Raw genomic sequence first — 22,037 nt, forward strand, 5'->3', positions numbered from 1 at the left:
AAATTTTTTGAATGTCACTAAATCTTCAACAGACCCAAAATTTTCAAACGCATTCTCATATCTTTGAAGATTTATTAACATATATGTCGATAAATATTCAAACCAATTTCCATATTATTCAAATAAAAAAATAAAAAATGAAAATTTTCAAACGGTTCCATGAGAACAGAAGTGAACGTCATGAGGATTGAACAACTAAAAAAAAAATCAAGAGAGAGAGAGAGAGGGAGAGAGAAATATAAAGAAGGTCGTACTTGTGTATAATCTTCAGTTAAAGTCTTAGATTAGATAAGGTGTTTTTCGAAAGAAACATAAAATAATTGGATTGTTTTTAGGTGGGGGTGGAGGTGGGTTCTAAAACCATGGCTTTAGGTCCCTCGTGATTGGGGTTCGGGATTGTGCCACGCATTAGAACATCGGCGATCTCATCTAGAGCATGCCAATAATTGAGTTCGGTAAAAACTTGGGAACCATGTCGTGGGGAAATTATTCTTTGACGATGTGTTGTTCACGTCATAAAGCAAATAGCTCAACTCGTGCTAAAGACCATTGAGCGCAAATTTAGTCAATTTGAGCCGTCATGGTGAAAATAAATCACTCAACTTATGCGCTCGTATGTGGAAGATGTATAATTATGAGCACAAAATTCATGACATGTTGGATTTATGGAACTCAATGTTTATCATATGATTGTAGCTATGGCAATTTGTGAGCTTTCAAACGTATCATTTGATGACATGACACCAACTATATCTCAGCATACGAAGTATTGACATGATCTCTTTTTTTCTGTAAGTTGTACGAGATGAGTATTACCTTTTGGCAATACAACGACAATTCACTCCTCGAACACATTGTAAATATTAAGAAGAAAATATTTAGATGTTACTTATATACTAGGAGTTTTAAATTATTTGCATCAGTGATTTAGGAGTTTTACTATGCTAGCTAGAATAAGATTAAAAACAGTTAAATTAAAAACAAAAAGGAAAAAAAAAAACAGAAATAACGATAGAAAGGGATTTTATTAATATATATATATATATATATATATATATATATATATATTGCTTGAAGATAGAAAGGGATTTAGATGTAACAACTTCACCTTTTTTTCCGTTTACAAACCAACAAAAGCTGTAGCCCTTTATTTTATTTCAATTGATAAACGTCATGAATTACAAATTTTATTTAAAAGCCAAGGAAAGAGAGCTTTGGGAGAGAGAGAGAGAGAGAGAGAGAGAGAGAGAGAGAGATTCAATCTCAAACGGATAAAAATTTATAGCTTTCATTTAAAGCGAACAAACAAATGAATGGTATAAAGGGGAAAAGAAAGTAAAGGCCGTTTCTTTCTATCAAGCATTTTCTCTTGAAAAAGACCCTGAACACCAAACGTTTTCCTTTTTCATATTCCACCAAATCCCATTCTAATCCTTCCAACCACTCGTCTTTCATACATTTACAGACACACCCATATCCCAGAAAGCCTTCAGAAATAGTGAAGGACGAAAAAGATCGAATCTTGGATTGGGTATATCTAAAAGGTCATTGCTTTGCAGTTTGAAGAAGAAGAAGAAGAAGAAGGATGTGTTGCGGGAGCAGGATTTGCATGTTTTGCACGTGCGTGATATTGGCTGTGATTCTGATCGGACTCTTGTTTGGGTTCGGGGTTTTCGAGAACGGGTTTCACAAGCTCAAAGACACGGTCGATTCCTGCGATCCAACGGTTCGCGGGTCTCTCTGCGGTACGGGAAGGCCTTTCTTTTCTTACCCTGCACCCCCACCTTTCTGATCAATCCCAAATTTCTATTTCTTTCGCTCTTTCATGTTTGTTTCTTTGTTGTTTTCATTCTATTCTATTGATATCAACACTGGCTGTTTTCGCTGAATTTTATGTAGTCGGTGGTTGTACATAATCAATTATGATATTATTTAGTTTATTTTATTTTATTTTAAATTTGGGTAGAAAACTGAAATATGTCTGTGTGTGTTTTTAAAACGTATACCTAATGAATTAATAATGATTTTAAAACGTATACCTAAAATGAATTAATAATGATCTTATATTCTTATGCATTCAGCCAAGTTGATGAAGAGCAGAATTTATTGACATTCCATTCCGAATGGATATGATATTGATTTGCATCATTTTATTTCATAGAAAATTGTTCATTGCCCAAATGTTGGTGTATTTGCATGACCTAGATTTTTTATTTTTTTATTTTTTTTTTATTTTTGAGGCGCAAGACCTAGAATTCAATAAAATGTTTTTGTACTATCATTTACAAAAGCAATCTATCTTTTAAGCTCTTATAAATATAAAGAGAACCATTAAGCCTAAGTGAACAGTAAACCATATATTTACCAATCGAACAGCACTCAAGTCTTATCTAAGCTTTCTTAGGATCACATTTCCTAATACTAAAGACTACGATATTCCTCTGTGAAATCCAAACTGCATTCAATTTTGAGCAAAAAACTTTTTGCTATTGAAATTCACAAGAATCAACTGCAGTTTCTACGATTCAAATTATTTGACGCAACGGATTTAGTTATTAAAATGATATTAATTGTCATACACTCGTAATTACATATAATTTTACACTAAAAAGAGACATTAATTTAAAATCAAATTGAAATTCGTTATATGCCCACTACTAAATAAAAGGCGCAACCGTATTTAAATCTTGATTTAGTTTCGATACATCTATTAATAAGGGAATTACGATACAACCAAGTCATTCATGAATGAATTACTAGGTGGTGAATATAGAAGGCTTTGAGAATTAAGATGGATTAGTCTTGAGAATTGGCTTAAAAAAGTATTCAGGGGCATATATGACAAAATCATATAATTTTGGGGCAGAAACATAAATTTTTGGGAAAAGATTATTATTGAAGGCTTGAAAATATGCCCCTCTGGTCCTTAGATGGCTCAGCCAGTGGTAACAACAGTTAATGAATAAATTAAGATGGATTAGTGGAAAACGGTGTATTTTTCTTCTACCTTGGCTACGAAAGCGCTCTTTCGAAGCATGAAGTCCGTTTATATATCTATACATCTACATATATTCGTAGATAGCCAAAGAGGTCATATAATTTTTTGTCCTTTTCTCTTTCTTACATTTTTTTTCAAGTTTCAACCGTTATGACGTCTACTTAATAAAAGCCAAAAAAAAAAAAAAAAAAAAAAAAACAAACCTATCATTTGTGGTTAAAGAAATATAATCTGAGATTTATCATATGGGTCATAAGTCATACCTTATATTCTTTTAATGAAAGCCACATGAATAAACCAAACTCTATCAAACCGCCTGAACTAGATTCGTTACTATCCATAGACTCTCTCTCTCACTCGGTTCTATTATTATAGGTTCTATCATAACATTAAGTCCAGCATCAAATATTCTCATAACAATACAAAAATATACTTCCTGAAATTTATCTACATAGATGAATTAAAAACAAAATTAACACACTAATAAATCCTAAGCAAGCCACGTGGCTTTGGGCAGCTGTCTTTTTTCTTTCCTCTCTTATATTCTTGACATTTGCTCATAAAAAACGCATCACGAAATTCTTCCTTAGTAATAACGTGGCATGTCTGTTACTTGCCAGCAACTGCTAAACACACGCAAGATGGTACAATCACTTGATCTCTCCAATTAGTCACTTGAGACTCACAATTAAGGCATTAAGGCAAAAAGTGCTCTCTTTTCTCTCTTGTAACCATTACCATCTAGTTCATCGTGAGAAGTCATGGCGATCTCGATACAATTTGAATCAAGAGAGGTGGGCAAAACAGTGAATAAGTGAGTGAACTACCGTATACCTGCACTACTACCTCTAATCACACCATTGTTCAAACTTCAAAGCAAGATTTCTTTCTCAGCAAAGCATAGCCTCCAATCTGTAACAAACCTGAATGTCCATTGGTACTTGTTCACACAAAACAAGTTAATTTGAAAAAAAATATATAAAATAAAAGTAGCCTGGACATATGCTTCACCAACTCACCGTACACAATGTGTAATTTACAAGTTAAGGAAAAGCTGGATTGTGGCTGCACTCAGAAACAACATTTGACTGAGTTGCCTACTTACCCTTTCAGGGATCAAGCCACTAGTAGTTCAGAGTAAAAACATTTGGGTGACCTGCAAAAAAAAAAAAAAAAAAAAAAAAAAAAAAAAGAGACGGTTTGTACAAACCATTTGGATATTCTAACTTCTTTCTTATTTCTAGTGCTACTTGTGTCCTATTCCCAAGTACCCCGCAAGATCATGAGACAGTACCGGCAAAAAAAATAAAAAAATAATAATAATGACCACAATAATATTAAAAACAGTTGTACTAATTTGACAACTCTAAAAAACGTGTAAAATTTGTACCTGCACCAACTGATTCACAGTCTAACTAGCTATCTACTATCTAAATACTACCAAGCTCCCCCGGGAATAGAGACGAGCTTACTGTGAGTTTCTAATACTACCAAGCCCTGTCTCTCCCTCGGGAAGAGAGACGAGCTTACTGCGAGATTCTAATACTACCAAGCTCCGTTTCTCCCCCGGGAAGAGAGACGAGCTTACTGCGATATTCTAACACTACCAAGCTCCGTCTCGCCCCCGGGAAGAGAGACGAGCTTAATGCGAGATTCTAATACTACCAAGCTCAATCTCTGCCCCCGGGAAGAGAGACGAGCTTAATGCGATATTCTAATACTACCAAGCTCAATCTCTAATACTACCAAGCTCAATCTCTCCCCCGGGAAGAGAGACGAGCTTAATGTGAGATTCTAATACTACCAAGCTCAATCTCTGCCCCCGGGAAGAGAGACGAGCTTAATGCGAGATTCTAATACTACCAAGCTCCGTCTCTCACCCGGGAAGAGAGACGAGCTTATTGTAAGAAATAAATATGCACCTGCAAAACAAATAAAGAAAAGAAAATAACAGTTGCACAATTTGTACAAACCGTTATCCCGCTTGCATTCTAATTCTATACTAATATTTATCCTAACTAGTCCCTCACACATTCTATTGGTATTGTTAGTAGACTAATACTACCAAGCTCAATCTCTCCCCCGGGAAGTGAGATTGAGCTTATTGGTTCGATGTAAATATGCACATGATCAGAGCACAAATAAATCAATACATGAAGAAGAGCATGATAGATGTGATAATGATAGAAAGCAACAAAGAAACTTAAAATTTACCTTGATATCTTACGAAGTAATTCCAGACCGACATCATAACGGACCTGATAAAAGAAGTTAACAAGCATCAGTGTGCGCATCAACATAACAGCTCTGAATATTACCTTAATCTCTACCACAACCGGTACGCGAGGTGCTTCGGGCAAGTGGGTCTCTGTACGAGGTACGCAATGCCGTAGATTTGCGATCCGCGCTTGAATCAGCGTCTCATATTTGCGCTTCAGCTGTTCTTCCATCGCAGAAATCTCCTGCGAAACAACCAACCAGCTAAAACATCGGTTCCCCCAAAAATCGACTCACAAAAGCAAATAGAAAAAAAAAAAAATCAAAAATCATCATGAACTACGACTACCTTTTCTCGGAGGAGTCCTCCTGCTTCTGCTTTAGCGGGATGTGGGATCAGCTTCGTCAGGAACTGCGACTCGGCGGTCTGGAAAATCTGCGGCGCGTCATATCAAGAAGAGTGACCGATATAAAATAATCGACCAACAAGTTTTTGAACGTTGTCCAAAGATTCAAACTTTATCGTATAAAAAAGTTAAGAGATGGGAGCTTCTTTTGGTACCTTGTTTTTTCAAGCATTGCGAGTCATGTGTTTGCAATCCTAGAAGCTTGTCTTTGCAATGGCTGACGATAAATGTCGGAGCTTCTATGCCATGTAGTCCGTCCTTTGTGTCTCTGCAAGTAAAGAATGAAATTGGGTGGCTGCACTCAAGTCAAGACTGAGCTGCCTACATACCCTCTCTCTCTCTTCTTTTTAGGAGAGAGAGAGAGAGAGGGATCAAGCCCTTGTAGTTCATATATCGACAAGAAACAACAAGTAAAATCTGTTAGAATTCTACTACAAAAACAAAAAAACAGTACATGATCTTAATCAATACCCTCAACCACAATCTCAAACATTAAATTCTTCGGTAGAAAATATTTTAGGGAATATAACAATACATAATATTCTAGCAAAAAATTAAAAAAAAAAATTATACATATATAGTTTTATTTGAAAATTATAGATGATTATGCTCCCCCAACTCTTTTGACTGAGACCAAATAATTTGGGCCGGCCGGCACTTTTTTTAAAAAAAAAAATTGGAGCCAGTCAAACGAGTAAGGGGAGAATAACCAATCATTTTTTATATATAAAAAAATAAGACACCAGAAACAATATGGAAATTGTTTTCCCTTTTGTAATTAATGTAGGAATTTAACTAAGGAGGTCAAAGTTGAGAATCCTAGACTATTTGTGAAGCGGCGTTAGGGACAGAGCAATTAACGAACCTTACTCAATGGTCCTAGGTTAGCTCATCGCCACATTTAGAGCTTTCTTAAAAACTGCCTCGGTCAGATAAACTCCAGCCGCGGCCAGCACCATAAGTACCTGAGATAAAGATATCAGAGTATATAAGCTTTTATGGCTAAGACTTAAAGGAGTACGATTGAACTCACTGTAAAAGCAAAGATCTCAAAAAAGGAGCTGAGGATCGAGCGTCTCAAGCTGGCAAATTGTCTTTGGTGTCTTTGGTCAGGATGGAGTGTGATGAAGAAGGCGTTGTGACTCTCCATTACTACGTACCTGAGACAGAGAACACATCATCTAAGTTGATTTTTAGGCCGATTCAATCTTATCTTGCTTCGAGAAAGAACGTTACCAGAGATGAGATGGACTACGGAAAGTGCGATTCGCCGCTACCATGGAATGCCTCATTGTCTCTGTAACCTTGTTCATCCCCGAAGGCACTGCAACAAAGCCACACACCTCGTTATTATTCTAACGAACGTATTCCGAAAAGAGTGCACAGTAATAAGTCAAAACATACTTAGGGCTTGCTTAATTTTTTACATAATTAAAAACAATACTGTTTTAATCTACTTTTCTTACAATCCGTTTAAACAATCCACAAAATAGCTCTGAACCTGTGATAAATCCCACAAAAACCTACAGATTCATGTAAACCCATCACATCTTGAGAATCCATAACGCGCAATTAACTCACATTCCTCTACCTCTCAGTATTAAAAAAAAAAAAAAAAAAAAAAAAAAAAAAAAAAGAGAGAACTCCACAGGAAAGACCATACATACCTTTGAATGCATAGAGTATCAGTTACATTAGTTATCAAGATTATTAATATACTATCCTTGAAGAGACATTAGGGAAAAGTAAGCACTGTACCTTATTCGTTGGTGTTGATTCAGCTCACTCACACGTTTCCACGGTTGTTCCACGCCAACGACCCCACCGCTTGTGACGAGCACCGATCTCTGTGGAGTCCCACGAATCTGCAATTATGGCTGCACTCATAATTGAGCTGCCTACATACCCTCTCTCTCTCCCTTCTTTTTTAGAGAGAGAGAGAGAGGGATCAAGCCATTGTAGTTCATATATCGACAGGACACGAAAAGTAAAAAATGTTAGAAATCAAATGCCAAAACAATATACAGTGTCAACAATACATCAAAGCATAATCTTAAGATCCTCAACTCCAATCTCAGAAATTAGATTCTTCGGTAGAAATTATATTTGGGGTATATAACAATGCATATACTTCCAGCAGAAAAAGATATATACATATAGATTTTTATTTTGAAAATCAAAGAGGTTGATTATCCTCCCTCAACAGTTTGACTAACCAAAAAAAAAAAAAAAGGTTTTAAGTTTTGGGCCGGCCGGCACTTAAAAATAAAAATAGAAAAAATTTAAAGCCAGTCAAACAAATAAATGGGAGCATAAGCAATCATTTTTTTTAATATATAAAATAAGATAGCCGGAAAGAATATGCAAGTTATTTTCCCTTTTGTAATCAATTTAGGAATTTCATAAAGGAAGTCAAAGTTGAGAATCCCAAGATTATGCATAGAGGCATTAGTGAAAGATAGAAAGCAGTGTACCTAATTCTGTGTTCGTGTTCCACGCCAACGACCCCACCGCCTGACGAGCACCGATCCGTGGCGTCCCACCAAAACCACAGTTAGTGAGATTGAGTGCATATCAATCGTGTGTGTCTATTAGCAAATCAAAGAGATCAGTTACAAAGCTTTAATTAAAATATTAAAATGATTCAAGTTTCAAGCAATCACCTCAAACATATTCAAGTATCTAGCGAAAAGAATAGGTAAGAAAGACTCCCACTCAATGAAGTCGTAGTTCTTTATGACACTGACTATTCCAATATTGGCAATTCCGTATTTCCTGCGAAGCAAACAGGAAATTAGTTTTTCTAGTATTTCATGCAAAAAGCATAACATAGGGAATTTTGTATATGGGGTCCTACTCTGTAAAGAACTCCTGGTTGTCCAAGTTAGTTGGAAGAAAGAGTCTCACAAGCCCTGATCCGTCAAATGATGAATTATGCCAGGGTTTCGACACTTAAGATCTGCATTTTTCATCAAACATTATCCAAAAAATTGAATCAAACCATCATCACCACTATAACAATTTAAAATATGCTTATGTAACTATTGCAAACCACTACCTTTTGGGAGAGATGATAGACTCTGAGAAGACCAGATATCAAGGCAAGGGAATCGATTTGATCGTTGACGAGTAAGGGCTTTCGCCACAAAGGAACTTGAGATCTTCACTCAACATCTGCAATTATGGCTGCACTCATAATTGAATGTCCAAAGCAGCTTCCAATCTGTAACAAAGTTGAATGTCCATTAGTGCTTGTTCATACAAAAAAGTTAATTTGAAAAAAAAAAAGTAGCCTGGACATATGTTTCACCAACTCACCGTACACAATGTGTAAGCTACAAGTTAAGGAAAAGCTGGATTGTGGCTGCACTCAGAAACAACATTTGACTGAGTTGCCTACTTACCCTTTCCGGGATCAAGCCACTAGTAGTTCAAAGTAAAAACACGTGTGACCTGCCAAAAAAAAAAAGTGACAGTTTAAACAAACCATTTGGATATTCTAACTTCTTTCCTATTTCTAGTGCTACTTGTATCCTATTCCTAAGTAGCCCGCAAGATCATGAGACAGTACCTGCAAAAAAAAAAATTTAATAATAAGACCACATGGTTGCACAAGTTGTACAACCACTAAAAAAAACAGTTGTATTAATTTGACAACTGTAAAAAGGTCTAAAATTTGTACCTGAACCAACTGATTCACAGTCTAACTAGCTATCTACTATCTAAGACTACCAAGCTCAATCTCTGCCCCGCGAAGAGAGACGAGCTTACTGCGATATTCTAATACTACCAAGCTCCGTCTCTCCCCCGGGAAGAGAGACGAGCTTAATACGAGATTCTAATACTACCAAGCTCCGTCTCTCCCCCGGGAAGAGAGACGAGCTTATTGTAAGATATATATATATATATATATATAAATATATACACATATGCACCTACAAAAAACTAAAGAAAAAGAAAATAGCAGTTGCACAATTTGTACAAACCGTTATTCCGCTTGTATTCTAAGTCCTACCTAGTCCCTCACACATTCTATTGTAATCGTTAGTAGACTAATACTACCAAGCTTAATCTGTCCCGGGAAGAGAGACGAGCTTTCCTGTTAGATGTAAATATGCACGTTAGAACATAAATGAAGTAACACATGATAGAAGTGATAGCAACTTTACCTTATTTGGAAGCGAGTCAACGCACTGGCGAGAATAGGGTTGTGAGAACTAGCAGCAACGACCATCTTATCAGCGTCTAGCATCATTAGTGCAGTGCCCGAAGGAGTTGCAGATTCCCAAGCATACTCAGAAGCAGCGTAGTTCTCCCAAAAAGCATACATGTGTGTTGGTACATAAAAGATACTCTGCATCAGACTTCATAACAAGTTCAGTAAGCGAGAAAAGTAAAAAATAAAAATAAAAAATAAAGTAAAAAAAGACTCTGCTTGAACTAGTCTCTGCACTGACTTTAGATCTTAAGCCAAGACTTTATCCATTTCAACCCCAACGTTGATTGGGCTGTGATAACAGACTCTAGATCAGTGTGTTTCCCGTCAGGGCCAGCTCCAACGAGACATGTCTGACATTGAAAAAGATCGATAAAAAGATAACCAAATTGAACATCTCCATAATAATAGAAAGAGAAGGTAAAACAATATACCACAAAAGCAAGATTTGGGCGATGTTGGCTTCGTCGGTGAGCTGGGCGACGATCCTCGGGACGACGTCAACACGATCACTGGAAATTACTGATACTGAGGTTTATTGGGTTATCGACTCACAAAAGCAAATAGAAAAAAAAAAAAAAAAAAAAAAAAAAAAATTACATCAAACCATCATAAATTACGACCTATTGCTTCTACTTCTGCTGGATGTGGGACCTGGTTGTTGGCTTGGCGGATTCGTCGGTCCTGAACATCCACGGGGCTGTCATATCAAGAAGAGTAACCACCATATTTGGGGCCGCCTAATAACAACCATTTCAATGAGTAACCAAAATTAGAGTATGTTTGTTTTTGAAAAATCGAAATTGAAAAAAAAAAAAAAAAAAAAAAAAAAAAAAAAAAAAAAAAAAACTGGATAAAAGAGTGGCGATAAGGTTTTCATTACCTTTTGGATTTTGCTTTGAACTCACAGTAAAAGCAAAGAGCTCGACAAAGGAGCTGAGGATCAAGCGTGTAATGCTGGCAAATTGTCCTTACTGAATAAAGAATTGGGGAATAACATGAGTACAACAATGAGAATAGGAGAATAATCCAGGAAAAAAAAAAGAAGAAATCGTGTTAGTGATGAAAATGACTTCATCAAAAGCTGAAGGCTGAGATCCATATTCCGTATCCTCCATAACTGCAAAAAAGAAGACGGGAAATCAGAATTAAGAAGGATTTTCAGACTCTCATAGGATTGGGTTGATCAGCACGCACAAGAGGAATTAGGCTGACTCTCACGGGCTAAAACCAGAGATCTCTCTATCTTTTGAAATCTGGAGAGGCAAAAGATGATCCATTCAGATAATTTTGACTAAAAAATTTGAAAAATTTGAACATTTCGTAGATTGAGATGGCTCATTACTCACCATAAGAGAGAAGATGGAAAAACATTTAAAGTCGTCGATTGCATGAAAAGCTCCATCTTACGCTGAACACCCTGTTTGTAGAATCCAGACACATTTTAGCTACACAGAATAAGCAGAGAGCAAAAGAAATGGAATAAACCACTATTTGTTTACCTGAAATGAAGAGGATCCACATTCATCATCTCTATCTCCAAGAAGCAATCTTTTTAGTGCTTCCATGCATCTGCAAGTAAAAAGTCTGGCTGCACTCATATTTGAGCTGCCTACATACCCTTTCTCTTCTTTTTAGGAGAGAGAAAAGGATCAAGCCTTTGTAGTTCATATATAAGGGGTGAGATAGTAATATGATGTAACATAATAGTTGAACAATAAGTATATGTACGGTTAACAATACATCAAGGCTCAATCTTATAGTTTTACATAAAGGAATGTAACTTCATATAATTCTAAGCCAAAAAACATAATACATATAGTTTTATAAGATTAGATTTTAGAAAAAAATAGATATTGATTAACATCCCCCAAAAGCTTTGACAGACTCTAAAAAAATAGACGCCTAAACACTCGGCCGGCCCAACAACCTAAACCCCTCTACACACAAAAAAAAAAAAAAAAAAAAAAAAAATCCTATGACAAATTTTTTTAGAACCAGCCAAAACAGTGCAGGAGAGGTTAATCAATAAATTTGTTAGTATATATAAAAATAATAGACTATGAAAATACATGAAACTTAAATCCCTTTAGTAATCCATGAAAGTATCTAATTAGGAGATCGAAGATGAAAATATGATAGTTCGTATTAAGATTATGCATAGACGATTGTTAATGAAGAAAAAATTGCTGAAGAAAAAGCTTATAAATTGCTAAACAAGATGTACCTGAAAAGATCATGTTGAAGAATCAAACGATCTTTTTCGTCTTCGTCTTCTCAGTCTTTCAAACTAAAAAATGGAGGGGAACATATTAATGAAAAACAGGGCAGTGACGGGTTCAATGTCCCAGAACACATTTGAAGCTACAGGAAGGGAAATTAATTATACAAGTAATCAGGAAAAAAAAACCCATTGTTTATGAAGATGTATTATGAATAGAAAAACAAACAGTTTAGATGGAAATAAGCATACCTTATGTATCTGCCGTCAAAACAAGAGAATTAATAACAGCGATGAGAAAATAATAAAATAAGCACTTCGGCGGACTTGGGGAATAGCTTGAGCTGCGAGGCACTCGACGAAGGAGCGTGGGCTTCGTGTCGTGGCTGAAGAGAAGAAAATAAAATCATAGGTAAGAAAAAGTGTATTTATAGCAATATAGACACAACACTCGATCATTGTTGATTCTTTATTGTAAATTGTCCTAAATTATGATCAATCAAATACAAGATTAACATTCTTTATCATTATAAGCCTTACCTCGATCGTGTATTTATAGTTAAAAAGAGAACGATATGCAATTTCCAATCTAATTAAAAGTCTTTGTCCAGTAATTCAACAAACAAGTGAATCGCGATTATTAAACATGGATCAATTATTAAGTATCCAAACACACAAAAATACCAGATATTTCACATAAAAAAAATGTACCGCTTCTGAGAGAAAGGCTGGTCGACCGCGGTCTCGGCAAAGTCCTCGAAATTCATGGCTTTGCACTCCATATACCTCGTCAAAACAAGAGAATTCATAACAGCTAAGAAAAACAATAACCAATTTGATCAAGAATTCAATTTAAAGCCATCGTTATTTTTTTTCTTTTTCCCAAATACTGGTTCCATGTTGTCCTGGCATTCTTAAAATACACAGTGGAATGGGAATCGGATTCCACAAAAAAAAAAAAAAAAATGTATACCTAAGAACAACCATTTCAACGAGCAACCAAAATTTGGGGAAATTGTTGTGAAAACGAAACTGAAACCGAAACGATCTTGAGAGAGAGAGAGAGAGCTAACCTTCGATCAGTCCGTCAAAGCTTTTACTCGAACGATCGGTAGAGAGAGAGCGCCTTCAAACCCTAACATTCAGAATTTCTTTTTCAATGAACAAGTTGAACATTCTAATTAACCCTAGCCAACACGGATCATCGTTGATGCAAACGATCTTTAGAGATAGAGATAGAGAGAGAGAGCGAGAGAACCTTGGATTAGTTCGTCGGCGCTTTTATCAGAACGATCGGGAGAGAGAGAGAGAGAGCCTTGAAACCCTAACTCGAGGGAAATGAGTTATGTTTCTCTCTCACACACACTTATATACCGATCAAACTCTTTCCCAACGGTACAAAAACATTTGGTTTCCATTTTCCGATTTCTGACTAGTCTTACTTTCCTTTTTTCTGATTTCCCTTTCTTTGGCGCTTAGCAATTCATTTTGGCGCTTAAACTCCCCCAGCAGATTCTTCTTTGGGCCTCGCCTTTGGGCCCATTAGTGAAAACAAAACAACCAAAACCAATAAGCTCAAATTAATCCAAATCTATGTCCATCTTTAATTTTACGTACAAAAATACTCTTAACCCAAACTCTTTTTATTTACTTTTATTGATTTTGTATTTACTTTTTATTGACTTTTTTTTATCTTCTCTCTCTCATGTGTCTCTCTCGTGCGTAGTTGAGAAAGATTTTATGTTTTCCAGCGGCTGAAATCTCATAGAGCAAGGTTTGTTCTTATTTTCATGCACTTTTATTCACTTTCGTCACTTTAGGGTTTAGAGGTTTTTATGAAAAAAATCGTTCTAGTAGCGCTTTTCGTTGAATTTATATGGCTAGTGAAGTTAAAAAAACAATGAAAGAACGATTCTGAGAATTCTTGAAGTTTTTGAACAAATATCTGAAAATTCTGGAAAATAGTTGAAAATTTATTGATATTGCTACCTTTTTATTGACATCAATGTCAATAAAAAGGCGACGATGTCAATAAATCTTGACATTTAAAAAAAAAATTGTTTTGATTTTTTTTTGTTATGATTTTAAATCTTTATAAATGAATTTTGAACGTTTAAAATAGAAAATTAATATCCTGATTACACTCTTTTTATATAGTAATGGGTGATATTTTAGAATATGTCAAACATAGTGGTACATGGGTTAAACCATGTGAATAGAAGGAGGGTGCATCGTTTGTACTTGTGCTTCCGGATGGTTCTGACTGTGGGGTGGAGGATTCGGCCCAAGTGCAATCAGGTATTGGGCCGCCCAGTCCAATATCGGAAAAGACCCATTTACAAATAATTAATTTTTTATATTTAATTATTTAGTTCTTATCGGATCAACAAAACGTTAAGATAAAATAATGAGATTGTTTTGGTTCGGCCCAAATGACTCGACGAACTTGATTCATTCGTACCAATTTTTTTTAATCCAAAAGATAACAATGTCTCAAAAAAAAAATAATTCATTTTTTCTCAATTTAGATATTTCTGGACATGTCTTTATATATTTCTTCCTCTATACTAAAATATATTAATTATTCCGCTACAACGCGCGGAGCATACTGTTTGTAACTACATATAATTCAAGCAATCAAAAAAAAAAAAGAGAGGAGAAAAACACCACCAAAATAAATAATACCAACAATCTAGAACATTTCATACCACCAAATCTAGCAGCACAAAATAAAACAAAAATTAAAAAAACACAGATTAGCTTACATAAACAATACTTGAAATTAAGAAGATTTCACACCACAAAATATTAATACCAAAGATTACCTTGCACAAACAATACCTGCCAACAATGGAGATTACCTTGCACGAAAATAAATTATACAGTAACCATAGTAAAAATACTGCGAAAAATAGCCAAATAGGAAACTGAGCTTACACAAACAATGCCCAAAATAAGAAACACTTTGATAAGCAATTCAATTTAAAGGCATCAATATTTTTTTTTCTTTTAAATATTGGTTCTATGTTGTTGTAGCAGCTCTTAAAACTTAAAATACACAGTGGACTGGGAATTGGATTCCACGCAAAAATAAGAAAAACCATTTCAAGGCTTCATATATAATTAATTATTCAAGAGTTCCTTAAGGATTATTATTTATTTTTCCCCCCTCTAATTAAACTACATATCTATTAGAGAAATCTGAGATAATTAAATATGTATAAACCAATCTATTCATTCAAGAATTTGTGTTTGTGTGACAAAGATGTGAAAAATCTATGTCATACAATATACCAACATATTTACAAATGCATAATGTATATTTATATCATATAGACCTAAAAACCAATCCCACATGTGTATATATTGTGTATTCACAAAAAAGAATCAATCTCCTTGACAAGATAATAAAATATCCACTTCATGGGATCAATTTAGAAGATCACCCAAAGTTGAGAGGATCATGATGAGGTAAACGCTTGCTTGGTTTGCAAGGCATAAGAGTTGGTAATAAGAACTCTCAGAAGCCTTTCCAGGCACCAAGAACTTCGTGGAAGAGTTCGGCGACAAGCTCTCTATCGGCGGAGAGCAAGAAGGCGTTGAGGTCCTCGCGGATATCGAATATCTTTCCGAACTTGACGAGGTACTTCAAACAACTGGCTTTCAGCTCCGGGAGCTGATAGAGCGACGCGTTTTGAAGCCTCTCGAGCACATTTTTCGTGTCAATGTCCTCGAGAAGACTATCGTGACACGCCTGTTTCAGGTCCGAGATGTCATACTTGTCCGCGGCCCCAAGCAGGGCAAGCCTATAGGTAGCAAATAAACATGAAATTAATATTTCTTTTTAAGGCAATTTTGATAAATTAAATTAAATTAAAGGGTGATATAGTTAAATAGCCAATTTAAAGTTATGAATTTGCAAAATAACCAAAGTTTGTCTTAATTTAGTGAAATAGTCGAAATGTGCAACAATCTGGTTTCAAAAAAAAATTTGACCCCAAGATGAATTTTTTTGAAAGTGATAAATTGTTTATAATAATCGTAAAAAAATTTAATCCTGATTGTCAAAAAAATTTGGAAAACGTAAATTTGACTATTTTGCTGAAAAAATTGAAACTTTTGCTATTTTGCTAATCAATAAGTTTCAAATGGCTATCTTGTACAATTTTTCCTAAATTAAATACATTTTTTTTACTTACCTGTGGGCCACAAAGTCTTCGGTCCGGACGTTGCCGTAGATGTAACCGAGGAGAGCTTGACACGATTCAAAGGACATGTCGCAAATGTCAATGGCGGAGAGTTCTTTCTCTCTGAGGTCGTGCGAGAACATGCTGCGAAAAACCGGCGACCTGGCAGCGAGGACTGCCCTGTGGGCCCCGATGCTTCCATCAGCGGCGTTGATCACAATGTCCGTGTGGATTGCTTCGGTCAACATTCGGCTGAGGAACACCAGAGCCGTCGCATTGGATTGTTTCAGGGTCAACCCCTCTGTCCAAATCGAACAAGGTTCCGAGCCCTGAAAGCAAATATTATACTTTGTTACAAGCCTAACATTCTTCATTTAAAAAAAAAAGATCTCTTTCTTTTTTACTTGCACATTTTATAAGTTACATATTCTATGGATCAATGTAAAAAAAAAATTGTCATTTAAAACTGATTGACTAGCAAAATAATCAAACTTTTAAGTTTTTTATAAAAGAATAACTTAAGTTACTTGATAATAAAAAAAAAAAAATTAATGATAGCCCAATTGTTTTGTATTAAAACTCAATGCCTGCACTTTTTTTTTTTTTTATTTGTAAATTCAGTTATTGGAAAATTGTACAAAATAGTAATTTAAAACTTATTGATTAGCAAAATAGTCAAAGTTTCAACTTTAGCTAAATTAACGTTTTCAATTTTTTTTTCCCAACCAAGATTAAATTTTTGTATGATCATTATAAACAATTCATCACTTTAAAAAAAAAATACTTTTGGGGTCAAATTTTTTTTTTTGAAATCAGATTACTGCACATTTTTGTTATTTCACTAAATTAATACAAATTTTGGTTATTTTGTAAATTCATAACTTTAAATTGGCTATTTAGTTACATCACCTTTAGTTATTTTACTAATTTTGTACAAAATTTGACTATGTTGTAAATCCATTAACTTCAGTGAGCTATTTACCTAAACACTGAAATAAAAATATACCAAAAATTAATGGTAATTTTTTTTCTTTCAATTGACAAAGAGGTTATTCTTATTTATTATATGCATTATAAATTTATAATATGTAATTGTGAATTGATATGTATATATACTCATCACATTTATCAGAATCCGGATCCTCTTTGTATGTCCATTGAATTAAATGATACATATCATCGTTTTATATAGGACGCGTTATAATTTAATTGCAAGGATTTAGATGGAGACAAAAGAGGAAAAAAAAAAGACACATGTCCGATAAATTTAAGACAAGTATATATAATATTCTCGTACTCACAGTAGGAGACGATGTCTTTAGATCGAGGAACTCGATGTCGATGATGAATTTTCCGGTGAACGGGACGTCGAGAGCCCAAATGAAATCGTCGTTGTTTTTGAGCTGTTTGTCTTTTATCTCTGCAGCAAGTATATTATATAGTTTAGAGGGGAAAATAATGTTGATCAATTAATGAATTCTCAATTAATATAATTAATATACCTGGATGAACCAAAGCCTTTCGATCTCCTACGGAGCTAAGAACACGGATGACGAAAGAAGCGATCGGAGGATTATCTCTGGTTACGTTTGAAATTTCGGGGTAGAGCTTCACAAACAAAGCTCTGCTCTTCTCCACAGACAAATGCCTTGAATTGAATTTAAAAAACAGAGCTCCAGGTAAAAAAAAAAAACAGAGCATAAAACAGAGGAATTTCAGATCATGTTTATTATGTATATGTATGTGTACCAATTCCAGATTCCGATCTTGAAGGGGTCGGATTTGCGGTAAGAGCAAGAGGCCAAGTTGTCGATACGCCACTGAGCGAGCCTCGGAGCGGTCTCGACTCGGTAAGCGGACTCGGTGGTCATCCTATCAACAAAACAACAAGACAAAGACAAGGCCACAGTGACTTCATGGATGCAATCAAACAAACCCTCCAAAATGAAATCTCCACGCTTTCCCAGCTTTATTATTCTCTACGCGCTTCTCACTGCTCTTCATAAGCATCTATGTTCCTCTAACTCCCCTGTTTTTACTCACTCTGTTTTCTCACCCACTTTGTTTCAGCCTATGTTCCTCTGTTTTTTTTTTCTTCGCTGCGCAAAATGATATGCTCAGATTAATATTTGCTCATTTGGGTCTCCAAAGTTTTCTGCTTTTTTGTGCTCTGGTTAATTTTTTTTTTTTTTTTTTTCACCAATTTTGCCTCACAAGGCTCTCAAGGCAAGTCTCTTCTTTTATGTCGTATTAGGTGAGAGAGGGAGAGAGATGTGAGGATTATTTATTGGCTTCATACTATTATTTTTTTTGTTTTGTTATTATTATGGGCTTTGTGTACGTCGATTGTCAATGACATGGTTGAAGAGGTAAGGAATAAGTGATTGATTTTTTGGGGTGCTTAAAAGCAAAGTATCCAATTCTTTCTTGCGGTTTTTATTTGGTGTTTTTTGAGTTAGTTGAATGGCTTTGAAGTTTTGTCTTTGTAGATACCCCACTTTGGTACGCTTGGCTAACAATGGATGGCTAGGATGTTCTCAATCTCTCCTCATGCTACTTTTGAGATATTAATTATTTTTTTTTTGGTGGATAGGAAATAAGATTCTTACACTTGTACGACTTCTGGAATATCCCGCCATTCCAAAATGTTGATTTTAGGAAGGTATGGTTCAATCAAAAGGCAACTGATTGATTTGTGAGACCATTATTTTGTATCAAATAGAAGTTATTCAAATAAAGAAGTTAAGGAAAGGGATGAATAAGCTAACAATGCATTCATTTCATAAAAGCAAAATACTTTAGTGGGTTGTATGACTGTTATATTGAATTTTACATAAAGAGGAAACGACAATTTAAAGGTAAAAACGACATAAATTGAAAGATTTCCTCAAAACTTCGTGACCGAATGATCCTTCTGCCAAGATATCCAAAATGGGAGGATCTCTCCGTCAAAGGTCCTGAAACCAGAGGATCCTTCTGTTGTCTTGTCCAAAACCAAAAGACCTCTCCGCAAGACTCTCAAAATCAGAAGATTACTCTACTAGAACCCACAGAATCGAAGAACCCCTCTGCCAAAATCCACAGAACCGGAGGGTCTCTCCGCAAGAATCCCCAAAATCTAAAAATCCCTTCGACTAAGTGGGCCCCACATGCCCATGACTTTGCACACTCAAAATCCTATAATTAATACCCCTCATTTTTCACCATTTATATATTAAAAAAAAGTCATTCTCTACGAAGGCAAAAGAAAACCAAGAAAACCAAATTCACTCTCCTTTTCTATTCATCACTCAAGAACGCAAATACTAACAACAAAATTCAAGAGGGATCGAATTCAAGAGAAAAAAAAAAAACTCTCAAAGCTCTCAAAGCACTCAAAAGACCGAAAAAGACAAAGACGAAGACGGAGAAAAGAGACGAATGAATCGAGACGAAGATAAGAGAATGAAGAGAAGATCCGAAGAAAACAATGAAGAAGTCGAGAAGAACATAATCACCAATCCGAATGACTCTCAAGACGAAGCAAACATTCACCACTCTTTCGAGACCCGAGGAAACGTGACCCCGAGAACACAAGATTGAGACACGTAGCAAGCTCGCACCCGACGCGTGTCCTATGAATGTTATCCGAGAAATCGCATTAACAATAACTACGACGTTGTTGATTGAACTATGTATGTATCATCATCTATCAAACTTTATTTTTCATTCAAACAAAAACTAGGGTGGACCGCATATTTTATTTTAAATGAAAATTGTTGATATTTTCTTGGTTATACTCCAAATGCGCAAAATACTCCGTTTGATTATCGGAAACCACTAATATAATGCCGAAAAAAAGCAAAATTTCGTTAACAATCCAGTTATTATTTTTATGAAAAGAGTTTTTATCATCTAAATTTAAAACGGTCAAAAACTTAAATCGATGTTCAAGATATCGTATGTATTATCGATATTTTTGTAAAAAAGTGCCGGTTAAATACATTTTTATTCTCGAATCCATCATAGACCACAACTAGTTTTTTTACTAGCCTTTTCAATAAATTGAAGATATTCGTTTTTTTTTTTTTTTGGAAATTGAACTTACGCAAGAAGAAACTTCAAATAAATAAGTTAGTGTCGCTCAAACTAAATTTTTGGGGCTTTAGACCATGCTAGTAAAACCGTTATCTTAATACTATAGAAAATATCCAATGAGAACTTAAATATATCATAAGACTATCTATGTTCAAGAAAATAAGGCAAGTAATTGATTAGAAAGAGCTAGATTCTCGAACTCTTTTGCCTCTCTAGGATTGGTGGAAGAAAAGAACAAAATAAATCATTTTCGACTGGTGACTAGAAAGTAATAAATTAATTTGTAAAGAAAGTCATGCGTCTATTCAAGTTCAAGTGGACCAAGCAGAAAATGTGATATACATCATCCAAGCATCCCAACAAAACAAGTAATCTTTTCATTGTATAATGACACTATCTACAGTTATAATTATTGTTGGAATAACACCCATACATATATAGCCACCTGTTGCAAGACTTGATTGCCCATATAATAATACTCAATTTGATTTTCGGATATAGTTTTTTCACTTAAAATGGGGTCAAGCCATTATTGTAATTTCACATATTTGAAACCCCCATTCCACTGAAAATGAAGTGAATATGGGAATCGTTCTTATCAATATTACATTTTTTTTAATGGGCCACCATATACTTTTCTCATCACCACCAATGGTGGTTCACTACTAGTCTTCAACTTTTTTTTGATGTTTGAAATTGGATCTTTTTTTTTTTATGAAGAGTGAAAACTTGATGAAAATGTTTGCAAAAAATAAAAATAAAAAGTTTTATTATATCTAGAAATCAAGAAAAAAGTTGAGGTGAAAAAAGAGATAGAACAAAGAGAGATGCATATCAACAAGAAATACAAATTTGAGTGATTTGTTTTTATAGTTTTCACCTAATTAAAAAAAATGAATTCTCACTTTTAATTATATTTTTTTTCTCTCTTATGTTCTCTCAGATTTTATAATTTTCCTCCATCCAAAATGTTTAAAAATAAAAACATTGAAGTGCTGCAATTAGATTAGCTTATTCCAATGTTCAATTTTCCAAATTCACAGCTTCAGAAAAATACAATAAAAAATTTATCTTGCAGTGTGCTAAGTTTAGCAGTGACCAGTGACCTCTCTACTATGCCTTTGAACTGATCGTATAACTCCGTTATAATATAATAAATTAAGCAAAAATATCCGGACTATCATTATATTTTGGTCTTTGCGCACATAGGTTTAATGAATTGAAACAAAAAAAAAGATATAGGGTTGTCAAAATCAAGGCACAAGAATGAGTGGGACATTTCCGTAACAAAATAGAGTAGATAAATAACAGCTAGACACTATATACATATATATTTATGAATATCTTATATTAATAAGATAGTTGTCATCATGGGCTTACCCATCAAGTATCAAACTGCATTTTTCAAAGTTCAATATGAGAATTGCCACTCTTACAAGTGGCAATTATCTTCATTTATTTTATTTTTATTTCCTTTATTTGCTCATAATATTATATCTCGTTGTTCAATATTTCAATCATATATATTATGTTTATTTGATCTTTTCCCTAAAAGAGAGGTTAGGTCATCAAACACTCACAATTCGAAAGAGAGCGTAACAAACTACATATTGATGGGATCGAATTCAATGTGAGAAGACTAGAAATAACTCCCACATATACACATAAATATATATGTAGTCTTCTCACAAGTTTATTTAGGACTAGTTTTGTG

General features: G+C 34.7%; 2 protein-coding genes and 4 long non-coding RNA genes across 7 annotated transcripts; 1 reads left to right on the plus strand and 5 right to left on the minus strand.

Annotated features, from left to right (window-relative positions):
* Window positions 1-1,193: 1,193 nt before the first annotated feature.
* Window positions 1,194-1,931, plus strand: LOC149398842 (uncharacterized). The gene has a single exon (XM_089615812.1). The coding sequence runs from the start codon at window positions 1,586-1,588 to the stop codon at window positions 1,790-1,792; it is 207 nt and encodes a 68-aa protein (XP_089471938.1). The 5' UTR covers window positions 1,194-1,585; the 3' UTR covers window positions 1,793-1,931.
* A 1,393-nt stretch (window positions 1,932-3,324) lies between these two features.
* On the minus strand, window positions 3,325-8,176 carry LOC149398843 (uncharacterized). Of its 2 annotated transcripts, none has more exons than XR_016296999.1 (9): window positions 7,381-8,176; window positions 6,859-6,946; window positions 6,656-6,782; window positions 6,488-6,587; window positions 5,778-5,890; window positions 5,565-5,651; window positions 5,329-5,460; window positions 5,213-5,256; window positions 3,325-3,621 (listed from the first exon to the last, which is right to left on the minus strand). It is a non-coding gene; the product is annotated as an uncharacterized LOC149398843 (long non-coding RNA). The 2 variants fall into 2 exon arrangements; XR_016296998.1 differs by lacking the exon at window positions 3,325-3,621 and adding an exon at window positions 4,242-4,255 and having other exon boundaries at window positions 5,317-5,460.
* Window positions 8,177-8,478: 302 nt separating this feature from the next.
* On the minus strand, window positions 8,479-9,084 carry LOC149398844 (uncharacterized). The gene is made up of 3 exons (XR_016296952.1): window positions 8,941-9,084; window positions 8,681-8,845; window positions 8,479-8,581 (listed from the first exon to the last, which is right to left on the minus strand). It is a non-coding gene; the product is annotated as an uncharacterized LOC149398844 (long non-coding RNA).
* Window positions 9,085-10,454: 1,370 nt separating this feature from the next.
* On the minus strand, window positions 10,455-11,789 carry LOC149398845 (uncharacterized). Its single transcript, XR_016297231.1, has 5 exons — window positions 11,341-11,789; window positions 11,188-11,258; window positions 11,036-11,094; window positions 10,722-10,958; window positions 10,455-10,578 (listed from the first exon to the last, which is right to left on the minus strand). It is a non-coding gene; the product is annotated as an uncharacterized LOC149398845 (long non-coding RNA).
* Window positions 11,790-11,792: 3 nt separating this feature from the next.
* On the minus strand, window positions 11,793-13,523 carry LOC149398846 (uncharacterized). Its single transcript, XR_016297230.1, has 5 exons — window positions 13,318-13,523; window positions 13,133-13,194; window positions 12,771-12,845; window positions 12,312-12,445; window positions 11,793-12,128 (listed from the first exon to the last, which is right to left on the minus strand). It is a non-coding gene; the product is annotated as an uncharacterized LOC149398846 (long non-coding RNA).
* Window positions 13,524-15,276: 1,753 nt separating this feature from the next.
* On the minus strand, window positions 15,277-18,641 carry LOC149398847 (BTB/POZ domain-containing protein). The gene is made up of 5 exons (XM_089615600.1): window positions 17,996-18,641; window positions 17,749-17,894; window positions 17,548-17,666; window positions 16,259-16,575; window positions 15,277-15,865 (listed from the first exon to the last, which is right to left on the minus strand). The coding sequence occupies exons 1-5, from the start codon at window positions 18,115-18,117 to the stop codon at window positions 15,580-15,582; spliced, it is 990 nt and encodes a 329-aa protein (XP_089471726.1). The 5' UTR covers window positions 18,118-18,641; the 3' UTR covers window positions 15,277-15,579.
* Between the last annotated feature and the right edge of the window lie 3,396 nt (window positions 18,642-22,037).

The sequence above is a fragment of the Urtica dioica genome, chromosome 5 (genome assembly GCF_054948205.1).
Source record: "Urtica dioica subsp. dioica isolate 48M chromosome 5, U.dioica_male_clone48M_v1_H2, whole genome shotgun sequence".
In the NCBI taxonomy this organism is placed as follows: Eukaryota; Viridiplantae; Streptophyta; class Magnoliopsida; order Rosales; family Urticaceae; genus Urtica; species Urtica dioica.

What these genes read in the sequence shown, in the direction of transcription:
- LOC149398842 (XM_089615812.1), top strand. Translation starts at nt 1,586, where the DNA reads ATGTGTTGCGGGAGCAGGATTTGCATGTTTTGCACGTGCGTGATATTG.
- LOC149398847 (XM_089615600.1), bottom strand. Translation starts at nt 18,117, where the DNA reads ATGACCACCGAGTCCGCTTACCGAGTCGAGACCGCTCCGAGGCTCGCT. An exon ending in AAAGGCTTTGGTTCATCCAG is followed by an intron (nt 17,667 to 17,748) that starts GTATATTAATTA and finishes TACTTGCTGCAG; the next exon opens with AGATAAAAGACAAACAGCTC. An exon ending in GAAGACTTTGTGGCCCACAG is followed by an intron (nt 15,866 to 16,258) that starts GTAAGTAAAAAA and finishes TGCTACCTATAG; the next exon opens with GCTTGCCCTGCTTGGGGCCG.